This window comes from Marmota flaviventris, chromosome 18 (assembly GCF_047511675.1).
Source record: "Marmota flaviventris isolate mMarFla1 chromosome 18, mMarFla1.hap1, whole genome shotgun sequence".
In the NCBI taxonomy this organism is placed as follows: domain Eukaryota; kingdom Metazoa; phylum Chordata; class Mammalia; order Rodentia; family Sciuridae; genus Marmota; species Marmota flaviventris.
In genome coordinates this window covers 51,529,157-51,553,297 of record NC_092515.1, presented here as the reverse complement: position 1 = coordinate 51,553,297, position 24,141 = coordinate 51,529,157, and the positions used below count along the sequence as shown (strand labels likewise).

The following is a 24,141-nucleotide window of genomic DNA, read 5'->3' as shown; positions in this document are numbered from 1 at the left end:
TGCTTTTTTTTTTTTTAATAGCAGAGATTGAACTCGGGCACTGAGCCACATCCCCAACCCTATTTTGTATTTTATTTAGAGACAGGATTTCTCTGAGTTGCTTAGCACCTCGCTTTTGCTGAGGCTGGCCTCGAGGTTGCAGTCCTCCTGCCTTGGCCTCCCGAGCCGCTTAGATTACAGGTTTACACCACTGCACAGAGCATATTTTTGCTTTTTTTTTTTTTTTTAATATTTATTTTTTTAGTGGTAGTTGGACACAATACCTTTATTTTATTTTATTTATTTATATATGGTGCTAAGGCTTGAACCCCTAGGTCCTTGCATGTGCTAGGTGAGTACTCTACGCTCAGCCCCAGCCCATATTTTTGCTTTTTCAATTTACTTTAAAAAAAAAAAAAAAAATTTAAGCTCTATTGGCTTTTTATTTTATTTAATTTAATACCTTTATTTAATTTAATACCTTTATTTTATTTAATTTGTGGTGCTGAGGATGGAACCCAGTATCTCACACATGCTAGGCGAGCACTGTATCGATGAGCCACAATCCCAGCCCCTTAAATTTACTTTTTTTTTTTTTTTAGAAGTTTTCAAGCATAAACAGAACTTAGACTAGTGTAATACGCCTCCTTTCCCTCTTTTTCCTGGAGTATTTTAAAACAAATCCAAGATAATGAGTCATTTTTCATTTTCAAATACTTGATGAAAGTACCTTTAACAGATGTTTTCTTGAAGCACTAATATTCTCACACCCAGCAAAAATCTTGTATTCCTTACTATCATGTGATACTTTGTCTCTGTTATAGTTTTTGCCATAAAAGAGTGGCCATATAATTGGATCTACTCAAGATTTCAATAGAACAGTTCATAATTTGCATTTGCTTTCTGTCTTTTTTTTTTTTTTTTTTTCCCAGTACCTGGGATTACATCAAGGGGCACTTTGCCACTGAACCACAACCCTAGCACCTCGACCTTTTAAAATTTTTTGTTTTGAGAGGGTCCCACTAAGTTGTTAGGGCTGTGCTAAATTGCTGAGGCTGGCTTTGAACTCATGATCCTCCTACCTCAGCCTCCCAAGTTTCTGGGATTACAGACATGCCACCACACCCAGCTGTTTCCTGTCTTTTAAAGTCTCATAATAACTGTCCCACCCCCATTCTTTTTTTTAAGAGACCAGATAATTTTTCTTGTAGAATTTACTTTTTTTTTTTTTTAACCTTTATTTATTTTTATGTGGTGCTAAGGATTGAACCCAGTGCCAAGCCACAACCCCAACCCCTGAACTAAGTCTTTTGAAATCTGGTATTTGATACTTTTTTTTTTTTTTTTTGTATTGGGGATTTAATTTAGAGGTAATGGCAGTTAACCAGTAAGCCACATCTCCAGTCCTTTTTGTTTGTTTATTTGTTTGTTTTTGTTTTTGTGGTGCTAGGGATTGAACCCATGGCCTTGTGCATGGGAGGCAAGCACTCTGGTATTTGATACTTTAAACTTAACAGCGTATATCAGTTCTGACTAGCCACACTTTTGATGTTTAATGGCTGTAGGACTGGCTAGTACAGATCACAATATTTGTTTAATTCAGATTTAATTTGAGGTGATAAGAATAGTTCAGCGATGGTGCTATTTATTTCCTATTGCATCACATTAGATACAGGAATATCTAGTTGTCCCAATTCTATTGATGTTGAAATGTTTGTATTATGTTTTAAAGCTTCCCTTTAGCTTTTAAACTTAATAGTTATTGATACATATTGCCTAGATTGATTATTTCATTGGGGGGTTGGAAAATGTAATTTCTTTCTGTATTTAATTGGATGGAATTCTTCTCTAAAGACAAAATGAGATTCATTTGCTTATCCTAAATGTAGTCTATGCAGGAAAAGATCAGTACTTTATTTTTTCTCTTTGTTCATTTGTATCCAGAGTTAAGGAGTTAGGGCCATAACAGTCTGTCTCCAGAGGGGACTGATGAAGTGGGTATTCTGGTTTTTCCTTTTTAAAGTAACGTGATTTTGTGGGGTTTTGTATATTTGTTCTTCAAACTATGCTATCGTTTTGTTGTTAAATTGTCTAATTTTAGACAACTGGAAGTTCCCCTTTGAAGTTTTTTCCTTTGTTCTTTTAACATGACCCCACTGTTTTGCCTTCTTGCACAATAAGATGTCCCACACGCATCTGGAACATTCTTGCCCCAGTCTTGAATCAGTCATTTCTTTTAGGAACCTTGTTCATTTTAGAGAAAATGGTGTATAAAGACCATACTCCGTGGGCCTGGGATTTTTAAACTCTGGATCTATTTTAAAATTATAAAAGAGATTTTAACATTCATGATTTTTTTAAAAAAAGTACAGGGTATATAGTGAAGAATAAGTATATTTTTCATTTAGTAGATTTTATTTGAATGAGTGATTTATTGAAAGAATAATGAATGACTGATGCTTAGGTTTTTGTTTTTTTTTTTAACCACTAAGCCATTTTCCTTTTGTCTGCTCTGAAAGTAGCTAAGAGGGAGATTTCCTCATCATATCTGATAAGCTTGCATTGTAAGTAGGCTCACCCACTCCTCTTATTTTGATTAGAACGGTGTGCTGCTGAGAACTGTCCTAGACCCTGTCACTGGAGACCTGTCTGATACTCGCACTAGGTACCTGGGGTCCCGTCCTGTGAAACTCTTCCGAGTCCGGATGCAAGGCCAGGAGGCAGTAAGTAATAAAATGGGGCAGGCAGCATATACAGATGTTATTAGTGACACCAGCTGAAAAAAAAATCCCTCTTTCACTAATTCACCAGTATATAATTGATATGATATCAGTTCTATCTTGATTAGATGTAAAAATTCTTGGGACCCTTAACCTAGAACTTCCTAACAGGGATTCCATGGCACTGTGGCATCTGGTTTTATGGAAATTGGAATATTGATCCCTTTTGCCCTTGGCTGGGGATAGTTGGAAACCTCCCACCCAGGTCACCATTAGCCATGAATTTTCTAATTTACCCCAGGCTCATAGTAGCATGATTTACTACCTAATGTTAAAGAGATTGGAAAATGTATCCTTTGTTGTTAAGAGTAGTAGTTTGCTGAAGCTCTGCCAGTTCTTTTTTTTTTTTTTTTTTTTTTTAAGAGAGAGAGAGAGAGAGAATTTTTTAATATTTATTTTTTAGTTTTCGCCAGACACAACATCTTCGTTTGTATGTGGTGCTGAGGATCGAACCTGGGCCGCACACATGCCAAGCGAGCGCGCTACCGCTTGAGCCACATCCCCAGCCCGCTCTGCCAGTTCTTAAATGTTATCTCATTTTATTCTTACAGCTGGGGCTGGGGATGTAGCTCAGTGGAAGAGTGCTTGCCTTGCATGGATGAGGCTCTGGGTTCAATCCCAACACTGTTAAGAATTACTTTTTTTTTTTTTTTTTTTTAACTATAATAGTATTCCTATTCCTGTGAAAACAGGCTCAGTGAGATGTAGTAATAATTAGCTTAGGTCATGCAGCTGGTAGCCCATGGATTTATCATATAGCATCATTTCTACTTCCTTTTTAAAAAATTTCCTTTTAGGTCTCAATATTCTGTGGGCTGAAATTTAGGTTAGGATATTTGGTCAGCCTACCATGTGTGAATTTTTCCTAAGCTCAATGAAAATGTTTTTCTCTCCTCAGGTATTGGCCATGTCAAGCCGCTCTTGGTTAAGCTATTCTTACCAGTCTCGCTTTCATCTCACTCCCCTGTCTTATGAGACCCTGGAATTTGCATCTGGTTTTGCCTCTGAACAGTGTCCTGAGGGCATTGTGGCCATCTCCACCAATACCCTGAGGTGAGTGCGTTCCAGGTTTGGAGGCCAGCAGAAAGCATTTTTTTTGTTGTTGTTGTTTTAAATATTTTTAATTGTAGATGGACCCAATACTTTTATTTATTTATTTATTTTTATGTGGTGCTGAGGATTGAACACAGTGTCTCACATGTGCTAGGCGATTGCTGTACCACTGGTTTATAGCCCCAGCCTAGCAGAAAGCCTTTTTGCTGGTGTTGGAGGAAGTTGTGAAGAGATGGCAGAGAGCCAGCTCTTCACCGTGAGACTAGTCTGTTGCAAGTGAAACCTTCTTTTGGCTCAGAATTTAAGTACCTGGAAGCCAAGTTTCAATGTTGGGAGTTTTAGCTTCTGTTTAAACTTTCAGGGCCAAGTTATAATACTTAGCGCTACTGTCCAGTCTTCAGATTAAGATTTTTGTTTTCCAGCAAAAGGGACAGGCAATGCCATTGGATTAGTTTATTTTTTTTAGACTTTCTTTATTTATTTATTTCTTCTTTCTTTGTTTTTATGTGGTGCTGAGGATCGAACCCAATGTCTCACATGCTTGGGAAGCACTCTACCACTAAGCCACAACCCCAGCAGGGTCCGATTATTGATAACTATTTTGGACTCTTGTCATTTGCAGTAGTACATCTGAAAGTTTGAACTCAGTGTAAGTTATTTAGGCCTTTTGCAAGCTATTTGGAAGCTATTGTTCTTACAGCATTGACTTTTTTTTAGTTGTAGATAGACACAATACCTTTATTTTGTTTATTAAGTTTGTTTTGTTTTTTAGTGTGCTAGGATCAAACCCAGTGCCTCAGGGGTGTTAGGCAAGCACTCTACCAATGAGCTACAACCCCAGCCCAACAGCATTGACTTTTAAGAGTCAAATATATTCTATTCTTATTAAGATAGAAAATAACCTGGTCAATTTGACTTTCTCAGGGTTTTTAATTTTTAATTTTTATTTTTTTAAGCTTTTTTTCCCCCCTGGGAACTCAGGGACTCTGTACCACAGAACTACATTTCTAGCTCTTTATATTTTTATTTTAAGACAAGGTCTTGCCAAGTTGCTGAGGTTGTGATTCTCCTGCTTTGGCTTCCTCCGTACCTGGGATTACAAATGTGTACCACTGCACCCAGCTATAAGTTTTTAAGACATTGAAGTTGTTCATGTCCTGATTATTACTCTTGGTTGTTCACAATGAAACTAGTGTAGCCCTCTTGATTAAAAAAAAAAAAAAGATAAAACTGTTACTCTTTAAGTGAACTTGCTCTTTTGCAACAGCTTTTAGGATTTATTCATAGCTATTGTCTTATCTTTTGGCATTTTTATATACCTTTTCCAGCAGACTTAATCTTCCTGCATTCCTTATTATTATTTGTTTATTTTAAATCTCTGCACTTGCCCTTGGAATACTTCTCCTTTATGTCTCTGCCTGTCCATGGTTCTGTAGTCCCTAACTCCTGAATTGCCCTAGATTTAGATAATCTCCAGACTTTCTCCTAACAGGAACTTCGCCCCCCACCCCCCCACTTCCCTTAACTTCTTTAAGAGAAGGCCACTGCTATAAACATTGACATATGAATTTTTGTGTGGACATAGGTTTTTTATTTTTCTCTGAAATGCAAAAGTGGAATTGGTAGGTAATATGAAAACTCTTTCAAAAACTTTTTGAGGAACTGCCAAATGGCTTTTCAAAGTGGCTGAACTATTTTACATTTCTACTAGCCAAGGTATGAGGGTTCCAATTTCTCCATATTCTTGCAAACACACACTTGCATTATGACTTTTGAGTCTAGCCATCTTGCTGAGTGTGAAGTGTATCATTATTTATATTTGTATGTTTCTGATGACTAATAGCAAGCATATTTTCATGTTTTTTGGCTATTTTTCTTAATGTCTATTCACATCTATTGGCCATTTTTTAAATTGGGTTGTTGTCCTTTTATAAGTTCTAGTCTGTAATTGGTTGGCCCATTGATTTGGGCTTGTGGTGAGGCAGCATATTGTTGTGGAATCATGTGGCAGAGCAAAACTGCTTACATTGTAAGCCTGGAAGGAAAAAGAGCAAGGAGGAGTCCAGGGTCTCATAATCCCCTTCTGGTTCACAACCTAGTGACCTAAAGATCTCCTACCAGGTTCCACCTCCTAAAGATTCTACCACTTCCCAAAAGCACCACCCTAGAACCAGGCTTTTATCATATGAGCCTGTGGGGGACATTCGACATCCAAACCAAAGCAAATTGTGAGTTCTTATATATTTTAGATATAAGACTCCTATCAAATACATGTTTTGAGTGTTTTTTCCTATTCTCTGGAGTTTTCTTTCATTTTCTTGATGGTGTCCTTTGTAACACTGAAGGCTAATTATTTTTTAAATAATTGTTTAAAAGTGTATCTGAAAACTACCCAAAGTATTGATTATCACCAATAGCTCATGCCTCCTCTTAGACAAATGCTGGGTAACTTTGTATTTTCCAAGAAGCAATATAGCATGACAACATCTGTGGTCTAGTTTTGTATGTGTCTTTTTGAGGACAGGTTTCCTTTCTGCTTAGAGTCTGTGCTCTATAGGCCTTGTAGTTGTGAGTTAGATCACAGGAAAATGAGAACAATGGGATCAAAAATTGTGATTTTTTTTTTTGTTTGTTTGTTTTCTTTATGGCATACTTAATTTTTTTCTTGATAGAATGATAATTTTTGATATTTAGATGGTTCATTTTATAATTAGGTATTTGTGAAATACACAAATAAAGGAACATGGTAATTACTACTCAGAGAACTTGGGTGTGCACAGAGTGGAAGTACCATCAATATTAATGTGAATAAGAAAATGTTTTTATTTTGTTTTATGTTCTGTGCTTCTGGGTTGGCTGTCTTAGCACTTTGGGAGAGTTTCCTGCTATCTTCCATTGTTGGATTTTAGGACTATGGTCAGACCGGATGTGGTCTGTTGTTATTGTTTTTTGATGTTTTCTGTAGTTCTTAGGGACTTTATCTAGATTGGCTTATATTTTTTCTCTGTTGGTTTTGTTTTGTTTTACCTGAAAAGTTTTAATTTTCTCATTTCTGTTCTTTTGGAATTGGGATTAGATGTTTGAAATCTTCTCATTCTGTCCTTCTTTGTCTTTCAGGCCCCATCCCCTTTCATATTCTATCTCTGATTCTGCTGCATTCTGGATAATTCTTCAATTATATGACCAGATCCTGCTTGATACTGGCTCTTCCTCAGAGTTTTGGAGGATTTATTTGGGGGTGGGTGTCTGTGTATGTATGTGTGTATTTCTGTTTACATGTAAAACATAATCTCTTGTTTTTATTAGGCTGGCCTTGAACTTTCTCTGTCTCAGCCTCCTGAACCTCTGGGATTACAGGCATGCATGTGTCACCATATCTAGCCAAAAATAAAAAGTCTTTTGGCTTTTGATTTTTAGTTACCGTTTGATTTCTGGTGTACTGGTGACTGATCGAGATGTGAATTCCCTAGAGGAAAGTCTTATAATTTGTTCATCACATCATCCATTGGTCTGTAGCTTATAGTCATGGCCACACAGGATAGTCCCAGTGTATATGTGAGGGTGGGGACTGAGGGAGAGGGTATATAATCGAATGGGTAATTGAGTTTAGAAAGAATGCCAGTTATAGAGTACCCATTCTCATTTCTATTAAAACCTTTTACAAAAGGTATATAACCTTTAAACACTGCTTACCTTCTTGAGAATTAGCAGTTCTATACATCGTTGAATTACCCTAAGTACATAGATAGCAATACCATTATTTTTAGCCCTCATAGAGAGATTCAGTGAAGAAATGGAAAGAAAGGGATTTGAGTGAGGTTTTAGATGACTCTGAAGGCCCTAGCTTGGAGGGGAGGTATTGTTAGTTTTTGTTTCTGGTGTGTGTGTGTGTTTCTGGAGATTAAACCCAGGGGTGCTCTATCTCTGAGCTGCATTCCCAGCCCTATTTATTTATTTATTCACAATATTTCCAGAGCCTAACACATGCTAGGCAAGTGTTCTATCACTGAGCTCCATCGCCAGCCCCCCTTCAATTTTATATTGAGACTGAATCGTAAGTAAGTTACCCAGGCTGGCCTTTAACATGTGATCCTTCTGCCTCAGCCTCAGCTGGAATTACTGGCAAGTGCCACTGTCCCCAGCTTCATCATTTGAAAAATGGATGTCTTCTTTCCAAGCATGTCGTTAGTTAGTCCTCTCCTCTCAGATGACTGTATTACTGGTTCTTGTGTGTTGTCTTCATACCGGAGTTTTAAGCATATCCTAATGAATATGTGTATGTGTTCTTTTTTTCTCTTGCTTTCGTAGAGAGCTTACTACATCCACTATTCACACAACGTTTTTCTCATTTTATAGTACATCTTGGAAATCAATGTAAATATTATATGACTTCCATATTGTTTTATTGCTAGAGTGTAATATCATTCTTAGAAGTGGAGTAACTGAATCAAAGGTTATGTTCACTTGACATTTTTATTTATTTTTTTAAGAGAGAGAGGGGGAGAGAATGAATTTTTTTTTTAATTTTTTATTGTTGGCTGTTCAAAACATTACATAGTTCTTGATATATCATATTTCACACTTTGATTCAAGTGGGTTATGAACTCCCATTTTTACCCCGTATACAAATTGCAGAATCACATCAGTTACACATCCATTGATTTACATATTGCCATACTAGTGTCTCTTGTATTCTGCTGCCTTTCCTATCCTCTACTATCCCCCCTCCCCTCCCCTCTTCTCTCTCTACCCCCTCTACTGTCATTCATTTCTCCCCCTTGTATTATTTTCCCCTTTCCCCTCACTTCCTCTTGTATGAAATTTTGTATAACCCTGAGGGTCTCCTTCCATTTCCATGCAATTTCCCTTCTCTCTCCCTTTCCCTCCCACCTCTCATCCCAGTTTAATGTTAATCTTCTTCTCATGCTCTTCGTCCCTACTCTGTTCTTAGTTACTCTCCTTATATCAAAGAAGACATTTGGCATTTGTTTTTTAGGGATTGGCTAGCTTCACTTAGCATAATCTGCTCTAATGCCATCCATTTCCCTGCAAATTCTATGATTTTGTCATTTTTTAATGCAGAGTAATACTCCATTGTGTATAAATGCCACATTTTTTTTATCCATTCATCTATTGAAGGGCATCTAGGTTGGTTCCACAGTCTTGCTATTGTGAATTGTGCTGCTATGAACATCGATGTAGCAGTGTCCCTGTAGCATGCTCTTTTTAGGTCTTTAGGGAATAGACCTAGAAGGGGAATAGCTGGGTCAAATGGTGGCTCCATTCCCAGCTTTCCAAGAAATCTCCATACTGCTTTCCAAATTGGCTGCACCAATTTGCAGTCCCACCAGCAATGTACAAGTGTACCCTTTTCCCCACATCCTCGCCAGCACTTGTTGTTTGACTTCATAATGGCTGCCAATCTTACTGGAGTGAGATGGTATCTTAGGGTGGTTTTGATTTGCATTTCTCTGACTGCTAGAGATGGTGAGCATTTTTTCATGTACTTGTTGATTGATTGTATGTCCCCCTCTGAGAAGTGTCTGTTCAGGTCCTTGGCCCATTTGTTGATTGGGTTATTTGTTATCTTATTGTCTAATTTTTTGAGTTCTTTGTATACTCTAGATATTAGGGCTCTATCTGAAGTGTGAGGAGTAAATATTTGTTCCCAGGATGTAGGCTCCCTATTTACCTCTCTTATTGTTTCTTTTGCTGAGAAAAAACTTTTTAGTTTGAGTAAGTCCCATTTGTTGATTCTAGTTATTAACTTTTGTGCTATGGGTGTCCTATTGAGGAATTTGGAGCCCGACCCCACAGTATGTAGATCGTAGCCAACTTTTTCTTCTATCAGACGCCGTGTCTCTGATTTGATATCAAGCTCCTTGATCCATTTTGAATTAACTTTTGTGCATGGTGAGAGAAAGGGATTCACTTTCATTTTGTTGCATATGGATTTCCAGTTTTCCCAGCACCATTTGTTGAAAATGCTATCCTTCCTCCATTGCATGCTTTTAGCCCGTTTATCAAATATAAGATAGTTGTAGTTTTGTGGATTGGTTTCTGTGTCCTCTATTCTGTACCATTGGTCCACCCGCCTGTTTTGGTACCAGTACCATGCTGTTTTTGTTACTATTGCTCTGTGGTATAGTTTGAAGTCTGGTATCGCTATACCGCCTGATTCACACTTCCTGCTTAGCATTGTTTTTGCTATGAGAGAATGAATTTTAACATTTATTTTTCAGTTTTTGGCGGACACAACCTCTTTGTATGTGGTGCTGAAAATCGAACCTGGGCCGCACGCATACCAGGCGAGCGCTCTACCGCTTGAGCCACATCCCCAGCCCTCACTTGACATTTTAGAAAACTACTCCCTGTGCCATATCGTCTAAGATCTTCTGAGATTCTTGTCTTTCTAATTCTTAAACCTTTCTCAGGTTTGAGGGCTCAGTCAATTTGTAGTTTAACTCTGTACCTCTTTTCAACTACTAGAATTTTATTTGGCATTTCATATCTACTATAATCTACTATTTTATCCTTTGTAGGTTTTTATGTTTTAATGCAGAAAATATTTAAACTGTGACTATAAGTACATCATTAGAAATCTAGTCACTATTTTTTAAGAGTGCCTACGTTCTCCTTGTTTTTACACATAGTTTGGCTTGGATTTGTGTTTCTATGTCCTGTTGGACAGAAGTTTGTATTCCCTTACTTGCTATCTCTTGGATTGTCCATGAGTTTCTTAAAGGTATGATGATTTTCGTTCAGAATAGTACCATCTATTTTTAAAAACATGATCAGCGGGCTGGGGTTATAGCGCAGTGATAGAGCGCTTGCCTAGCACATGTGAAGCACTGGGTTCGAACCTTAGCACCACACAAAAATAAATAAATAGGAAATGGGTTTGTGGCTCAACGGTAAAGCACTCGCATAGCATGTGTAAGGCCCTGGGTTCAATCCTCAGCACCACATAAAAATAAATACAATAGGGGCTGGGGATGTGGCTCAAGCGGTAGCGCGCTCGCCTGGCATGCGGGCGGCCCGGGTTTGATCCTCAGCACCACATACAAACAAAGATGTTGTGTCTGCCGAAAACTAAAAAATAAATATTAAAAAAAAAAATTCTCTCTCTCTCTCTCTCTCTTTAAAAAAAAAAAAAAAAAAAAAAAAAAAAAAAAAAAAAATAAATACAATAAAGATATTGCATCCAAATACAACTAAAAAATAAATATTTTAAATAAATAAAATAAAGGTATGTCTCCATCTACAATTTAAAAATTTCAAAAAAAAAAAAAAAAGATCAGCCTAATACCACATTAGGTAATTGCAGTGCTTTACAACAAATTTAGAATTTTAGTGCTCCTTATTTCTGGATTTGTCAGTAAAAGAAGAGATTCTGCCTTTCACTATCATATTATCACTGGAGTGATAAATATCTTTGATGATCATAACGTGTGTTGCAATGGTAGATACCAAAATCAGTGTAAAATTGCTGAAGGGGATGGCCCTTCTGGATTTCCTTATTCACTATGTGGAATCTTCTAGCTTACTGTCTTTTTGTATTTTGTAATGGCAACATTAAAGCTTCAGGGGTTGTGTTTACTATCACTGATCATGGTGCATTTCAGCATCAGTTTCTAGGTCCTGAGTGAATAACCTGTTAATCCTTTGCTTTTCGTCTTAGGATTTTGGCATTGGAGAAGCTTGGTGCTGTCTTCAATCAAGTAGCCTTTCCACTTCAGTACACACCCAGGAAATTTGTCATCCACCCTGAGAGTAACAACCTTATCATTATTGAGACAGACCACAATGCCTATACTGAGGCTACAAAAGCTCAGAGAAAGCAGCAGATGGCAGAGGTGATGTGTCTGACTTCCGTGGTTCAGTTTAAAGGCGTGCCTGGGTACTTATATAGGAAAGTCAGTCTTGTGGCTGAGTATTAAAATACTAACCTGGATTATTCAGGATTCCACTTCCACTAAGGAAGAGTTCTTCAGTCCTTGAACTTCCAAAATAGGTTGTGTTAAATGTTTCCTGGATTTGAACCCAGAGGAAACAGCTTTCAGATTTCCCCACAATACCAGCTCTTTCCAGAAACCATTTCCTAGCAAAAACCAAATAATCATAACCATGTAGAACTGGATCCAGCCTGAAAGAGAGGAGATTAATAGTCTTAGCAAGGGATATGAAGTAATCTAGATATAAAAATGGAGGTTTTCATTTTCACATTTCTCAGACCACTAATATTTGCTACAACTGGTATATTCTTTTGGCATTTTCTTCTCAAATTTAACTTGGTGGTAGTGATCCAGGTAGTGATCTTTGTACTTCCTCTCATCAGTGCATCTTTCCCTTGAATCTTTACTTTGGGAAATCCAGGTTTTAGATAACAACAGTCTTTGCTATTTTATGTGTTAAGCTTCCCCTCTAATGTTCTTGCTGCTTACGCACTTCTCACCTCTGAACACACTGACTCTTTTCTTTTTGGATTTAGGAAATGGTGGAAGCAGCAGGAGAGGATGAACGTGAGCTAGCTGCAGAAATGGCAGCAGCATTCCTCAATGAAAACCTCCCTGAATCCATTTTTGGAGCTCCCAAGGCTGGCAATGGGCAGTGGGCTTCTGTGATCCGGGTGATGAATCCTATTCAGGGTAACACCCTGGATCTTGTCCAGCTGGAACAGAATGAGGCAGCTTTTAGGTAAGGAGCTTAGGACAGTTCAGGATTTGTTAGGCAGGTACCAGAATTCTTTGGGTTTTGACTAATGCCTGACTCTTGCTTTTTTCTCTTTTTGTAGTGTGGCTGTGTGTAGGTTCTCCAACACTGGTGAAGACTGGTATGTGCTGGTGGGTGTGGCTAAGGACCTGATACTCAACCCTCGATCTGTGGCAGGAGGCTTTGTCTATACTTACAAGCTTGTGAACAATGGGGAAAAACTGGAGTTTTTGCACAAGGTACGAATCAGCCAGTGATTCCCTGACTCTTAGGTTCTCCACTTTTGCTGAACTTATGAGTCAGATCTTTTGGGGATCAGCTCATTGATTCTAATCCATCTCTTGGCAGCACAGAGATAATGCTGAGGTCATGCTTTAGTGATGCACCAGTGCCTAGCTCCAAGAAGAAGCCTGGGTGCTAACCACCCACAGTGGGAAGATAGATGCACACTGAATCACCTCCTTGTTTACTGTCTCACTCAGCAAGCAGCAGTTCGTGACCAAAATTTAGCAGTTTTAAACAATTAATATTCTGGGAAGTTACCATTTAATAGAAACAGAGTTTCTGTTTGGGAGGATAAAAAATCTGGAGATGATGTGGTGATAGTTGCATAACAGTATAAATATAGTTAATGCCTCTGAACTGTATAAACATGTCTTAAAATATAAATGATAAATTACTCCCTCAGTCCTACCATGAGGAGTGTCTTCTTGAAGTTAATCACTTCACAGACCATTCTTTGTGTTAAACTTACTGTCTCTCTCTCATAACTGTCACTTTTCACTAGCATTCCTTTTCCATCCCTCCATAAACCTCAGTCACTTCTCAGATGTTGAAACTTAACTGTTAAATTTCATGGTGGCAGTTAAACCTAGCATAGGCTGAGGACAGCACTCATCAGGCACCAGACTTCACATTTGTGGCATTGAGCCACTTGCTAGGTGAAATGCATTGTATAGGATCTGTTTACCCAAGGATGCTGTTTCATGGAGACGCCTGCATATATGGTTTATTTCTCTCATGAGCAAAGATACATAGAGTCACTTGCTGTCTATCTTCCTGACAGGTGCCCATAGAAGCAGGCAGTTCTGGGTTGAAGGGGTGAAACTAGCTTGTGGCTGTGTGTTCTGACAGGTGTATGACCTGTTTTTTTTCTCTCAAAAGACTCCAGTGGAAGAAGTTCCTGCTGCCATTGCTCCATTTCAAGGGAGGGTGTTGATTGGTGTGGGGAAGCTTTTGCGAGTCTACGACCTGGGGAAAAAGAAGTTACTCCGAAAATGTGAGAATAAGGTAAATATTCTGATGTGGAGGCTAGGACCTAGCTATGAGGCAAGAGGGAGCATTGTTGGGGTAATGGACACTGATTCTTGAAGTCATGTGACTTTATTAGAACCATATTATATTCCCCCTATTCCACCCTCAGAATTAGACTTCTTAAGTTTTGAGAAGGGCAGAAGTAGATGATCTCATTCAAACCAAGAACCAGCTTCTTATTCTTATTTCTTATAAAGAATTTAGACATGTATTTTCACTATTATTGGGCTGGGGTTGTGGCTCAGTGGTAGAGCGCCTGCCTAGAATGTGTGTAAGGCACTAAGTTTGATCCTCAGTACCACATAAAAAATAAATAAAACAAAGGTATTGTGTCCATCTACAACTAAAAAAAATTTAAAAAAAAAGACTCATTCTTTTCCCTACCTTCTAGGCATTTATCGCTGGCTGCTATTCTTTTGATGTGTACTTTTCTGCATACCCTATGTATGTACTAGTCAGAGAAAGCTGGATTTTTCTGTAGGTTCTTTTTTTTTTTTTTTTTTTTTTTAATTATTTTTTGGGCTGGAGTTGTGGCTCAGCAATAGAGTGCTTGCCTCATACATGTGAGGCATTGCGTTTGATTCCCAGCACCGCATATAAACAAGCAAATAAAATAAAGGTCCATCAACAACTAAAAAATATTTTTTAAAAAAATTTATTTTTTAATTATAGTTGGACACAATATATTTATTTTTATGTGGTGCTGAGGATTGAACCCAGTGCCTCTCACATAGCTAGGCAAGCATTCTATCTCTGAGCCACAACCCCAGCCTCAATTTTCTGTAGGTTCGAATTCCAGAATTCATTTCTGATCTTGTTTTTTTTTCCCCCCCAGCATATTGCCAATTATATATCTGGAATCCAGACTATTGGACATAGAGTAATTGTGTCTGATGTCCAAGAAAGTTTCATCTGGGTTCGCTACAAACGTAATGAGAACCAGCTCATCATTTTTGCTGATGACACCTACCCCCGGTGGGTCACTACAGCTAGCCTCCTAGACTATGACACTGTGGCTGGAGCAGACAAGTTTGGTAACATTTGTGTGGTGAGTTGTTATTTACTTTTGTTACTGTGATGTGTAGGAAAGTTAAGTTTGGTTTGTGGTGTTGGTAAAGCCAAAGAGCCAGGATTATGATCTCTAATACGGGAAGTAAACATGGGTATAAGATTCAGTCCTGCTAAGGCTAATTCTAAAAAACAAAAATCTTTCTGATCTTCTTACCAGTCTTTTGATATCCACTCCAAACCCCATGGTCACCTCCTTCCTTTCCATAGAACATAATTTAATATTGATAGGTTTTGTTTGAACTAATGGATAATATTTATTTTTACCTTTTGGTAGAATCTTAGCTTGGCCAGGCCTGACTTCTTTTGTCTGTAATCTGTAGTCTAGTTTTGTTCTTTTTGTGCTGAACCTTGCTTAAAGCTTGGTTCTCTTGGATTTCTCACACCTCAGACACAGCTCCCAGAGCAGGTATAGGATATTTGGGCTCCGACATCTGTCTAGATAGTTTTCCTAGGTAGTTTCTTGCTTAAAAGGACCCAGGCAAGCATATTGCTTTTTGATCCAGGGGAGCAGGTTTAGGTCCCATCCTTATGATTTGTGTCACTTCCTTATAGGTGAGGCTCCCACCTAACACCAATGATGAAGTGGATGAGGATCCCACAGGAAACAAAGCCCTGTGGGACCGGGGCTTGCTCAACGGGGCCTCACAAAAGGTAAGATTGCACAAAGGGCCCAAGTGAAAGATAAGTTCACTACCTTCCCTCTTGCCCTCACTGAAGAAAGAGTCTTGATTGGATTATCCACGATGCACCTGACTGCTGAATGTTCTCTTGCATGTTCTTTATAAGTTTAAAATAAGAATTTTCTGAGACATTCTGTCAGAATGTCAATCAGTAAAAATCTATTTGGAGAACAGTGAGGTCCTTGAAAAATATGGACATAAGGTTCATTCCCAGTATTAGCCACCTCTTCTCTGGGTCTTGAACTTTGCTCATCTTCTGTAGGCATATACTTTAATAGAGAATCGCTGGACTTTTTGAAGATGGATCTGTTTTAGAGAACAACCTAGTGATAGCTGTTGTTTATAATTGTTATGTGGTTTTCTTTATTTTTTTTATTTTTTTTAGTTGTAGTTGGACACAATACTTTTATTTCATTTATTTAGTTTTTTTGTGGTGCTGAGAATCGAACCAGGGTCTTACACATGCAAAGTGAGTGCTCTACTGCTGAGCCACAACCCTTGCCCCTTCTTTTTTTCAATTGTAAACTTGATAATTTAACCAAAAGGTTTGTACATGATAATTGTTTACGAGAAATTATCTAACCTCAATATGTTTTGAGGCACCAAGGTTTAAAATAATGAAGGAATGTAAAAAAGGTGTTTTTAGATTTCAGTAATTTTTGGATTAAATTAATTAATTAACTAGTTTTGGTACTGGTGACTAAACCAGGGATGCTTAGCCACTGAACTATATTTTTAAACTTTTTTTTTTTTTAATTTGGAGACAGGGTCTCACTAAGTTACTTAGGGCCTCACTAAGTTGCTGAGGCTGGTCTCGAACTTTGATCCTCCTGCTTTAGCCTCCAAGTCGCTGATATTACAGGCAGGTGCCATTGCACTTGGCAATTTTTCAATTTTAAAAGATAATGAAATGTGCTAGGTAGAGTGGCATAACTGGAATCTCAGCTAACTCTGGGAGGCTAAGGCAGAAGATTGCAAGTTTAAGGCCATCTAAGGATTGCAGGTTTAAACAACTTAGCAAGACCCCGTTTCAGAATTTTAAAATGGAAAGGGCTGGGGATTTTGCTTAGTAGTAGGGCATCCCTGGGTGTAATCCCTAGTTCTGTCCCAGAAAAAGGTGGTTAAATGTTCCTGGAGGCACTGCTTGCCCACAGGAAGCCTGAACAGGCTCCAGAGAACACATATAGTTGATAGTTTGTTTTTGACTTGCAGGCAGAGGTGATCATGAACTACCATGTTGGGGAGACAGTGCTGTCATTACAGAAGACTACGTTGATCCCTGGAGGTTCAGAATCACTTGTCTATACCACCTTGTCAGGTGGAATTGGCATCCTTGTCCCATTCACATCCCATGAGGTGAGATTCCCCCACATGGTTTTGGCCTTGGCCTTTCTAGTGTTGAATCTGCCTAAGAGGGAAAGTCCATTTATGTATCCTTATTTGTAATTAGGAGTTACAAGTGCCTGGGAGAATAGGAATCCTGAATTTTTACCCCCTGAGCAAAATCATTTAATTTATATAATACTAATTCTGATTTGGGTATAGGTTATTCTCAGGCTAAAGCCCCAGAAATGGACTTCTACAGACTAGAAATGATGGAATGTTGTCCTTTGGGGGACTCATTGTCTTATGGAATTGGCTAAGTTTGGTTCATGTCATTCTAGCCAGGAATCTGACCTCACAGGCCACTGTTAGCAAATGACAGTCTCTCTTGTATTACAAATACAATGAGGTCTGTTTTGGACTTTAGCTCTCTTGTTATAACAGAAAAACCTGTGACCATCAGAAGAGTGGTGAGATGTTTACTGTCTGTTCATATGGTAAAAATCAGTGGCTCATTTGTTCATTGTGCTTGTGGAAACTATAGACTAGCAGTTGAAATCATTTTTTTTCTCAGTGACAGATTCTTTGTTTCTTCCACCAGGACCATGACTTCTTCCAACACGTAGAAATGCACCTGAGGTCTGAGCATCCCCCGCTTTGTGGGCGGGACCACCTTAGCTTTCGTTCCTATTATTTCCCTGTTAAGGTAGGTTTCTCAGCCTGTTCACCTGGTCTTTTCTCTGGGCTTCTGCTTCTTAAGAGAGTAGTCCTGAGTGGAGCAGTGAGTGAGTGGATTGATAGAGGAGGCAATGATGGGGATTCATGGTAAGTGATATTCTGAGCCCTCTTCTCACAGGGCAGGCCATAGCCAGAGAAGAAGCTGTACTGGGTTTTGTCAGTCTGAACTCCAGCTACTCAGGTATCTGGGGGAGAAGAAAAAGCTCTCTCTGCAGCTGCTGCTTTAGCATATGCCTTTTTCTTTGAGTATCAAACCTTTTTCTTTCTCTTACTCTTGCATGTCTCAGAATGTGATTGATGGAGACCTCTGTGAGCAGTTCAACTCCATGGAGCCCAATAAGCAAAAGAATGTCTCTGAAGAACTGGACCGAACCCCACCTGAGGTGTCCAAGAAGCTTGAGGATATCCGGACCCGTTATGCCTTCTGAGCCCTTACTGTACCTGTGGGCTTGCCAGAGACACTGTTTTTGACCCTTACTACCATCATTACCACCTGTCTTCTGCTATATGGCAGGAGAAAGGTGACTGGATATTTAAGGCTATAATATTAAAGCCAGTAGCTCTCTCCCCTCAACTCTTCCCTTGGAATGACTGGTTCCCCCTAAAATTGGCACAGATTCACTCACTTCTCCCTGCCCAGCACATGATACATTGTCCCAACCCAATGCTCTATTCCTGAAACCATCTCTGCATTGATATTTGGCTCTCTTCTACTTTTGTACACACCCTTAATTTTTAACTTGTTTTCCTGTAAATACAGTTTTGTACAATGTTATTTGTGGGAGGGAGGAAGATAAGTTAAGGTGGGGTCAGGTTGGATACAATATGACTCCTAAATTCTGTCACTTGGAACCTGCCCAGAAATGCAAACCTAGTTTTTAAGGTGGCTGGCATCTGTGTTTCTTTTTCTATGAATGAGAATTCAGGTGGGAGATTTGAGTGTGAATTGGAGCAAAAACTGAGTCCACTCCTTCCTTTCAGGTTTCTATCTGGATTTCTGATAACCTGTGGCCTTCTGTCACAGGCTCCCCTGTGATTTCTTTTAGTTTTCCTGATTCTTTGCTATGCAGATGGATGTCTACCCACTGTTTCCATTGGATACTGAGGAGTGGTGGTTGATGTCTTTTCCCAGTCTAAGTTCCCTTGTACTCTTGAAGTCTTAGAATGATTGGATTTAGCATGGCTCCCATCTGGGCAGTCTCATTAAACAAAGCTTCCTTCACTTCTTGAGAAAGTCCTTGACTACTATGAAGGGTCAACGAAAATAGATGATCCCAATACTAGCCTTCCCTTGGGACCCGTCAGTGTGTGTTGCACCCTTAAGCACATGGGGTGGGCTGTCTACAGTGCATATCTTGGGTAGATTTCAGAGGGCCTTGGGAATAAAAGGAAGGATCACTGAGAGCCCATCAGCCAGAAGTGGCCCAGTTTCAAAAATGTTCCAGTCCCCCAGTTGGAAATTCCTCCGCTTGCCTATGTGGGAAGCCCTAATCTTTCAGGCAATCCTTCTGAGCATTGAACCCAAAGAAACCTGAGCTCACTTGCTTTCAGAATGTCATAAAGTAAAACATTGAGTAACTTTTCTGTCATCTACAAATGGTATTTGGTAAGAATCCAGAATGGAGGTGATTATACGTGGCCTTTGAGCAGTCCAATGTAGAGAGGATTCCTAATCCATCTTTTTTTCCCTTAATGTATAGATTGCAAAGGAGATGTACTTCTGAATTGCATTTAGGAAACATTATTCCAGGGCTCATTTTTTCCTATGGCCATAAATCCATTCTGTCAAATACACAGCATAGATAGATGAGCAGTGGCTCCTTGTTCTAACCTCCTAACTCGGGTTTCATAGGTGCATACTCTATTTTGAAAATATTTTTATTTTTCATTTTTAGTAATACATGATAGTAGAATGCATATTTATATATGAATATAAATACATATAAAGTATGACATTTTATTTAGGTTTCCACTCTTGTGGTCATACATGATGTGGGGTTACCTTGGTCATGTAAACAAATATAAAGCTTGGAAAGGTATGTGGTTCCAGGGATCGAACCCAGTGCCTCACACATGCTAGGCAAGTGCTCTACACTGAGCCACAACCCCAGCCCTAGGTACATGTATAAAATCAGGAATTTTTCCCTCTGAGCTTCCTCTGTAATCTGCTCATCAGTTTGCTTGTTCTCTGCCACAGGAAGGGCTTGGGCAAGCAGAATTTCTGGAGTGCTAGTGCAAGTGTTCAGGCTTGAATTTGCTGAGATGAAGAATTTTGCCTTGTTCATAGCTACTACCTCACATCCTATAAAAGGTGTCTGACAAATATTTAGCAATTATATGAGGCTGAATCGCAAGTCCCATCTCTAGTTGTTAAGGGGACCTAAGTGGCTAATTGGGTTTGGTTGAACAACAACCAGGTAAACAGAGCTGTCTGCAGCCTTGCAAAAATCAAGAGACTGCTGGGGAACTTGGAAAGGAGGAGTATTGTCAAAACTGTCATCTGCACTTGGTTATTGGGTTTGTTCCCATCCTGCTCTTCTGTTAAGCCCCTGTGACTTGGATCTAAGAGGACCAAAAAGTTTTCAGCAGCTTTCCCCAGACCTCTGGGGCCAGAGGTTGTGCAGATGTTGTTTCCTTCGGAAAATCTCTGGCCAAGAATAGCATTCCTTTTGGGGAGGGGGTTCAAGTTGGACTGTGTCTGGAATGTTGCTTTTCTTGGTTTGTGTAAATGTATTGCTGGCAAAACAGCTGTTGGGACTGGGAAAGGCGCTCAGGGTTCCCCATCTCACAGCGGGAGTGCTAGACGCCAGGATATGGGTGGCTTTCATGACTGCAGCTTTTCTGGAGCTCTTCAGAGGGGAACCTGAAATGCTGAGTCATTCTTCAATGGCTTTCAAATCTCTTCAGTTCCTAAATTTGTGTGTGTGTGTGTGAGAGAGAGAGAGAGAAAGTTACTGAGGATTGAAACCAGGGTTTTGTACATACTATGCAAATGCTACCAATGAGGTACAGCCCCAGACTGTCCCTTTTATTCTTTTTAGTTATACATGATATAGGCATATCACACATACATGGAGTATAACTTCCCATTCTTACGGTTGTACGTGTATGTATACATACACTGGTCACCTCTTGCACTTTAGGAGTCTTGTTGAAGAATTTGTATTCATATGTGAACATAGGAAAGTTGTGTCCAATTCATTCTCCTGTCTCCCATTCTCATTCCCCGCTCCAATCTGATGACCCCCAACCTCCTTAGGGCAATGAGTGGGGGTTGCCTGTTGTGAGTCAGCATCTACATATCAGAACATTCAGCCTTTGGTTATTGAGGATTGGCTTATTTCACTTAATCTTGAGTCTCCAGTTCCATCCATTTATTGGCAAATGCCATAACTTCATTCTTTATGGCTAAGTAATATTACATTGTATATACAAACCACATTTTCTTTATCCATTCATCTGTTGAAGTGCACCTAGGTTGATTCCCATAGCTTAGCTGTTGTGAATTAAGCTTCTATAAATATTGATGTGGCTGTGTCGTTGTAGTATGCTGATTTTTAAGTCCTTTGGGTATAGTCCAAGGAGTGGAATAACTGGGTCAAGTGGTGGTTTTATTCTAAGTTTTCTTTTTCTTTTTTAACTTGTAGTTGGACACAATACCTTTATTTTTATTTTTATGTGGTGGTGAGGCTCAAACTCACACCTCCTATGTGCTAGGTGAGTGCTCTACAGCTGAGCCACAACCTCAGCCCCCCATCCTAGGTTTTCTGAGGAATCTCCATACTGCTTTCCAGAGTGGTTGCACCAATTTGCAGTCCCACCAGCAATGTATGAGTATATCTTTTCCCCCACATCCTTGCCAACATTGTTACTTGTATTCTTGATAATTGCCATTCAGACTGGAGTGAGATGAAATCTCAGTGTAGTTTTAATTTTGATGTATCTAATTACTAATGATGTTGAATACTTTTTCATCATATTTGTTGACAGGTCATATTTCTTCTTCTATGAAGTGTCCAGTTCCTTTGCCCATTTATTGATTGGGCGGTTCCATTTATTGATTGGAACATGATAGGGATTCATTAAACACCTGCTTGGCTGTGGTTGTTTTGGAGACCTGAAAGCCCAACTTTGTAGGGCTCATGTGATGTTTGTTTTTGTTGTTTCGTTTTTTGAGTTCTTTGTATCTCCTGGAGATTAATGCTCTATCTGATGTGCAGGTGGCAAAGATATTCTCCCATTCTGTAGATTCTCATCACATTCTTGATTGTTTGCTGTGAAGAAGCTTTTTAGTTTGATACCATCCCATTTATTGATTCTTGATTTTACCTCTTGCACTTTAGGAATCTTGTTGAAGAATTTGTTTCCTAAAGCACCATAATGGAGATTTGAGCCTACTTTTTCTGCTAGTAGGTGCAGGGTTTCTGCTCTAATGGCTAGGTCCTTGATCCACTTTGAGTTGAGATTTGGGCAGAGTGAGAGGGGTCTAATTTCCTTTTGCTACACACAGATTTCCAGTTTTCCCAGCACCACTTGTTGAAGAGGCTATCTTTTCTCTAATGTATGATTATGGATCCTTTACATAGTGTAACTGTATTTGTGTGCCCAGACCCCCTTTTTATTATTTTATCTTTGAAGCAGAATCTCAATGTTACTCAGGCTGGCCTTGAATTTGTCATTCTCATGCCTCAGCCTCCCAAGTAATTGAGATTACAAGGCATTGTTACTGTGACCAACCTAAATTCTGTTTTTCTTTTTGGAAACAGGGTCTCACAGAGTTACTGAGTCTGCTTTGAACTTGCATTCCTCCTGCCTCAGCCTCCCTAGTCTCTGGGATTATAGGGGTACACTACCATGCCCGGCTCCTAAATTCTGTTCTCTATTCAAAGTAGAAATGCTGTGTGTTTGCGTGAGTCATCCATTTTCTCATTTTCACATGAAATATGTGTGCATATTTTAAGTTTATTGCACTCTTAAAATTAATTTTCAAGGGCTGGCTATATTCAGAACTCAGAACTCCTGCAAAAATCAAAGCCTACCCAAAAAAAGAATGTGGGGAAATAGATGGCTCACTTTGGGGAACATGGTAGAGACTCATTAAACACCTGCTTGGCTGTGGTTGTTTTGGAGACCTGAAAGCTCAACTTTGTAGGGGTCATGTGATGTTTGGGTGAACTGAAATCAGGTATAGATCATAGTGTTAGAAGCATCCCTATCACCAGTCTGAACCAATAAAAGCAAGATCTTTTTCATGAGAAGCTTGGAAAGCCACCATCAGGATACTGCCAGCCCCTAGAAGAGTGTGTTTACTTAGCACCTACTCTACCCTTTCTCCTAAGTCTGCTCCTACATCCTCCAGAGGTTGGAGGAGAGTGTTGATAATTTGGCAGTCTGCCCTTCAGAATAGCCTAACACCCATGCTCCATTTCCTCAAAACAAATGCACAACCTAGAGACTATTGGGAAAACTTGGAAGTTTGCAAGTCTAAAAAATGAGGAGGTGGTGCCAGGTACAGTGGTTCACACCTGTAATCTTAGCAACTTGGCCTACTGAGGCAGGAGGATCACATGTTCAAGGCCAGCCTAAGCAAATTGGTGAGACCCTGTCTTGAAACAAAAGGATTGAAGTTGTAGTTAAGAGGTATAGCACTTATGCATGAGATCCTGGATTCAATTGCCAGTACCCCAAAAAAGGGGGTGGGCAGCCAAGGGTTTTAGGACAGAAAATGGTAACTTCTAGTGACCTTTGCTGGACATTAGAATTCTCTCTATGTCAGAAAAGACTCAAGAGTCTCGTAATGCCTGGGCTGAATATATCTCAATCTGATATAAATGATCAGATCTGGAAATCACTAGCTATGATAGGGAAGGAGGGAATGTTGCTACTTACTCAAAACAACAAAAAAAATGTTATCAAAGAAAATTTAGTTTAGAACTTGCAGTTATGAAAAAGAGACAGGGAGAGGGCTCTGGAAATAGCTGAAGGACTGTGTTCAGCATCACTGTACCTTGCCCACCCCTGAATCCAGCTGCTCTGTCATACCCAGTCAAAGGCAAGCCTACATCAGTTCTGGCCTCTTATCTGCCAGAACCTGGTCTTCAAAGAGTCACCCAACAGAACTCTCCCCACTTCTCTGACTGCAAACAAAATCTCTCCTTAATGAAAGGAGAGTCTCTGCAGCTACTCTGGAGGCTGAGGTGAGTAGGATCTCAAGTTGGAGCCTAGCCTGAGCAATTTAGCAAGACCCTGTGTCCAAAAAAAATGGGGTTAGCGATGCAGCTCTGAGATAGTGCAGCCCTGGGTTCAATCCCTAGTACTGCAAGGAAAAAAAAAAAAAATGTTGCTTTTGATGAGGTTGGTTGGGGAGTTGCCATCTTTCAGGCCATGAACGTGTGTGTAAGCTAGTGACATGATAGTCAAGACAGGTATTAATAACTGGGTTATTGGGCCCCAAAGCTGTTAGACATGCTGCGGGCTCTCCTTTAAGGATC

At 39.4% G+C, this 24,141-nt stretch overlaps 1 protein-coding gene across 1 annotated transcript in view; it reads left to right on the top strand.

The window, feature by feature from the left end:
- Window positions 1-18,536, top strand: part of Sf3b3 (splicing factor 3b subunit 3) — a 48,869-nt gene extending 30,333 nt beyond the window's left edge. Inside the window, exons 16-26 of the mRNA XM_027932986.2 lie at window positions 2,580-2,702; window positions 3,658-3,812; window positions 11,494-11,668; window positions 12,304-12,509; window positions 12,607-12,763; window positions 13,689-13,814; window positions 14,674-14,886; window positions 15,462-15,560; window positions 16,802-16,945; window positions 17,514-17,618; window positions 17,938-18,536. Of these exons, the coding sequence (XP_027788787.1) occupies window positions 2,580-2,702; window positions 3,658-3,812; window positions 11,494-11,668; window positions 12,304-12,509; window positions 12,607-12,763; window positions 13,689-13,814; window positions 14,674-14,886; window positions 15,462-15,560; window positions 16,802-16,945; window positions 17,514-17,618; window positions 17,938-18,078 (1,644 nt within the window). The 3' untranslated portion in view covers window positions 18,079-18,536. The remainder of the gene's footprint in view (window positions 1-2,579; window positions 2,703-3,657; window positions 3,813-11,493; window positions 11,669-12,303; window positions 12,510-12,606; window positions 12,764-13,688; window positions 13,815-14,673; window positions 14,887-15,461; window positions 15,561-16,801; window positions 16,946-17,513; window positions 17,619-17,937) is intronic.
- Window positions 18,537-24,141: the final 5,605 nt, after the last annotated feature.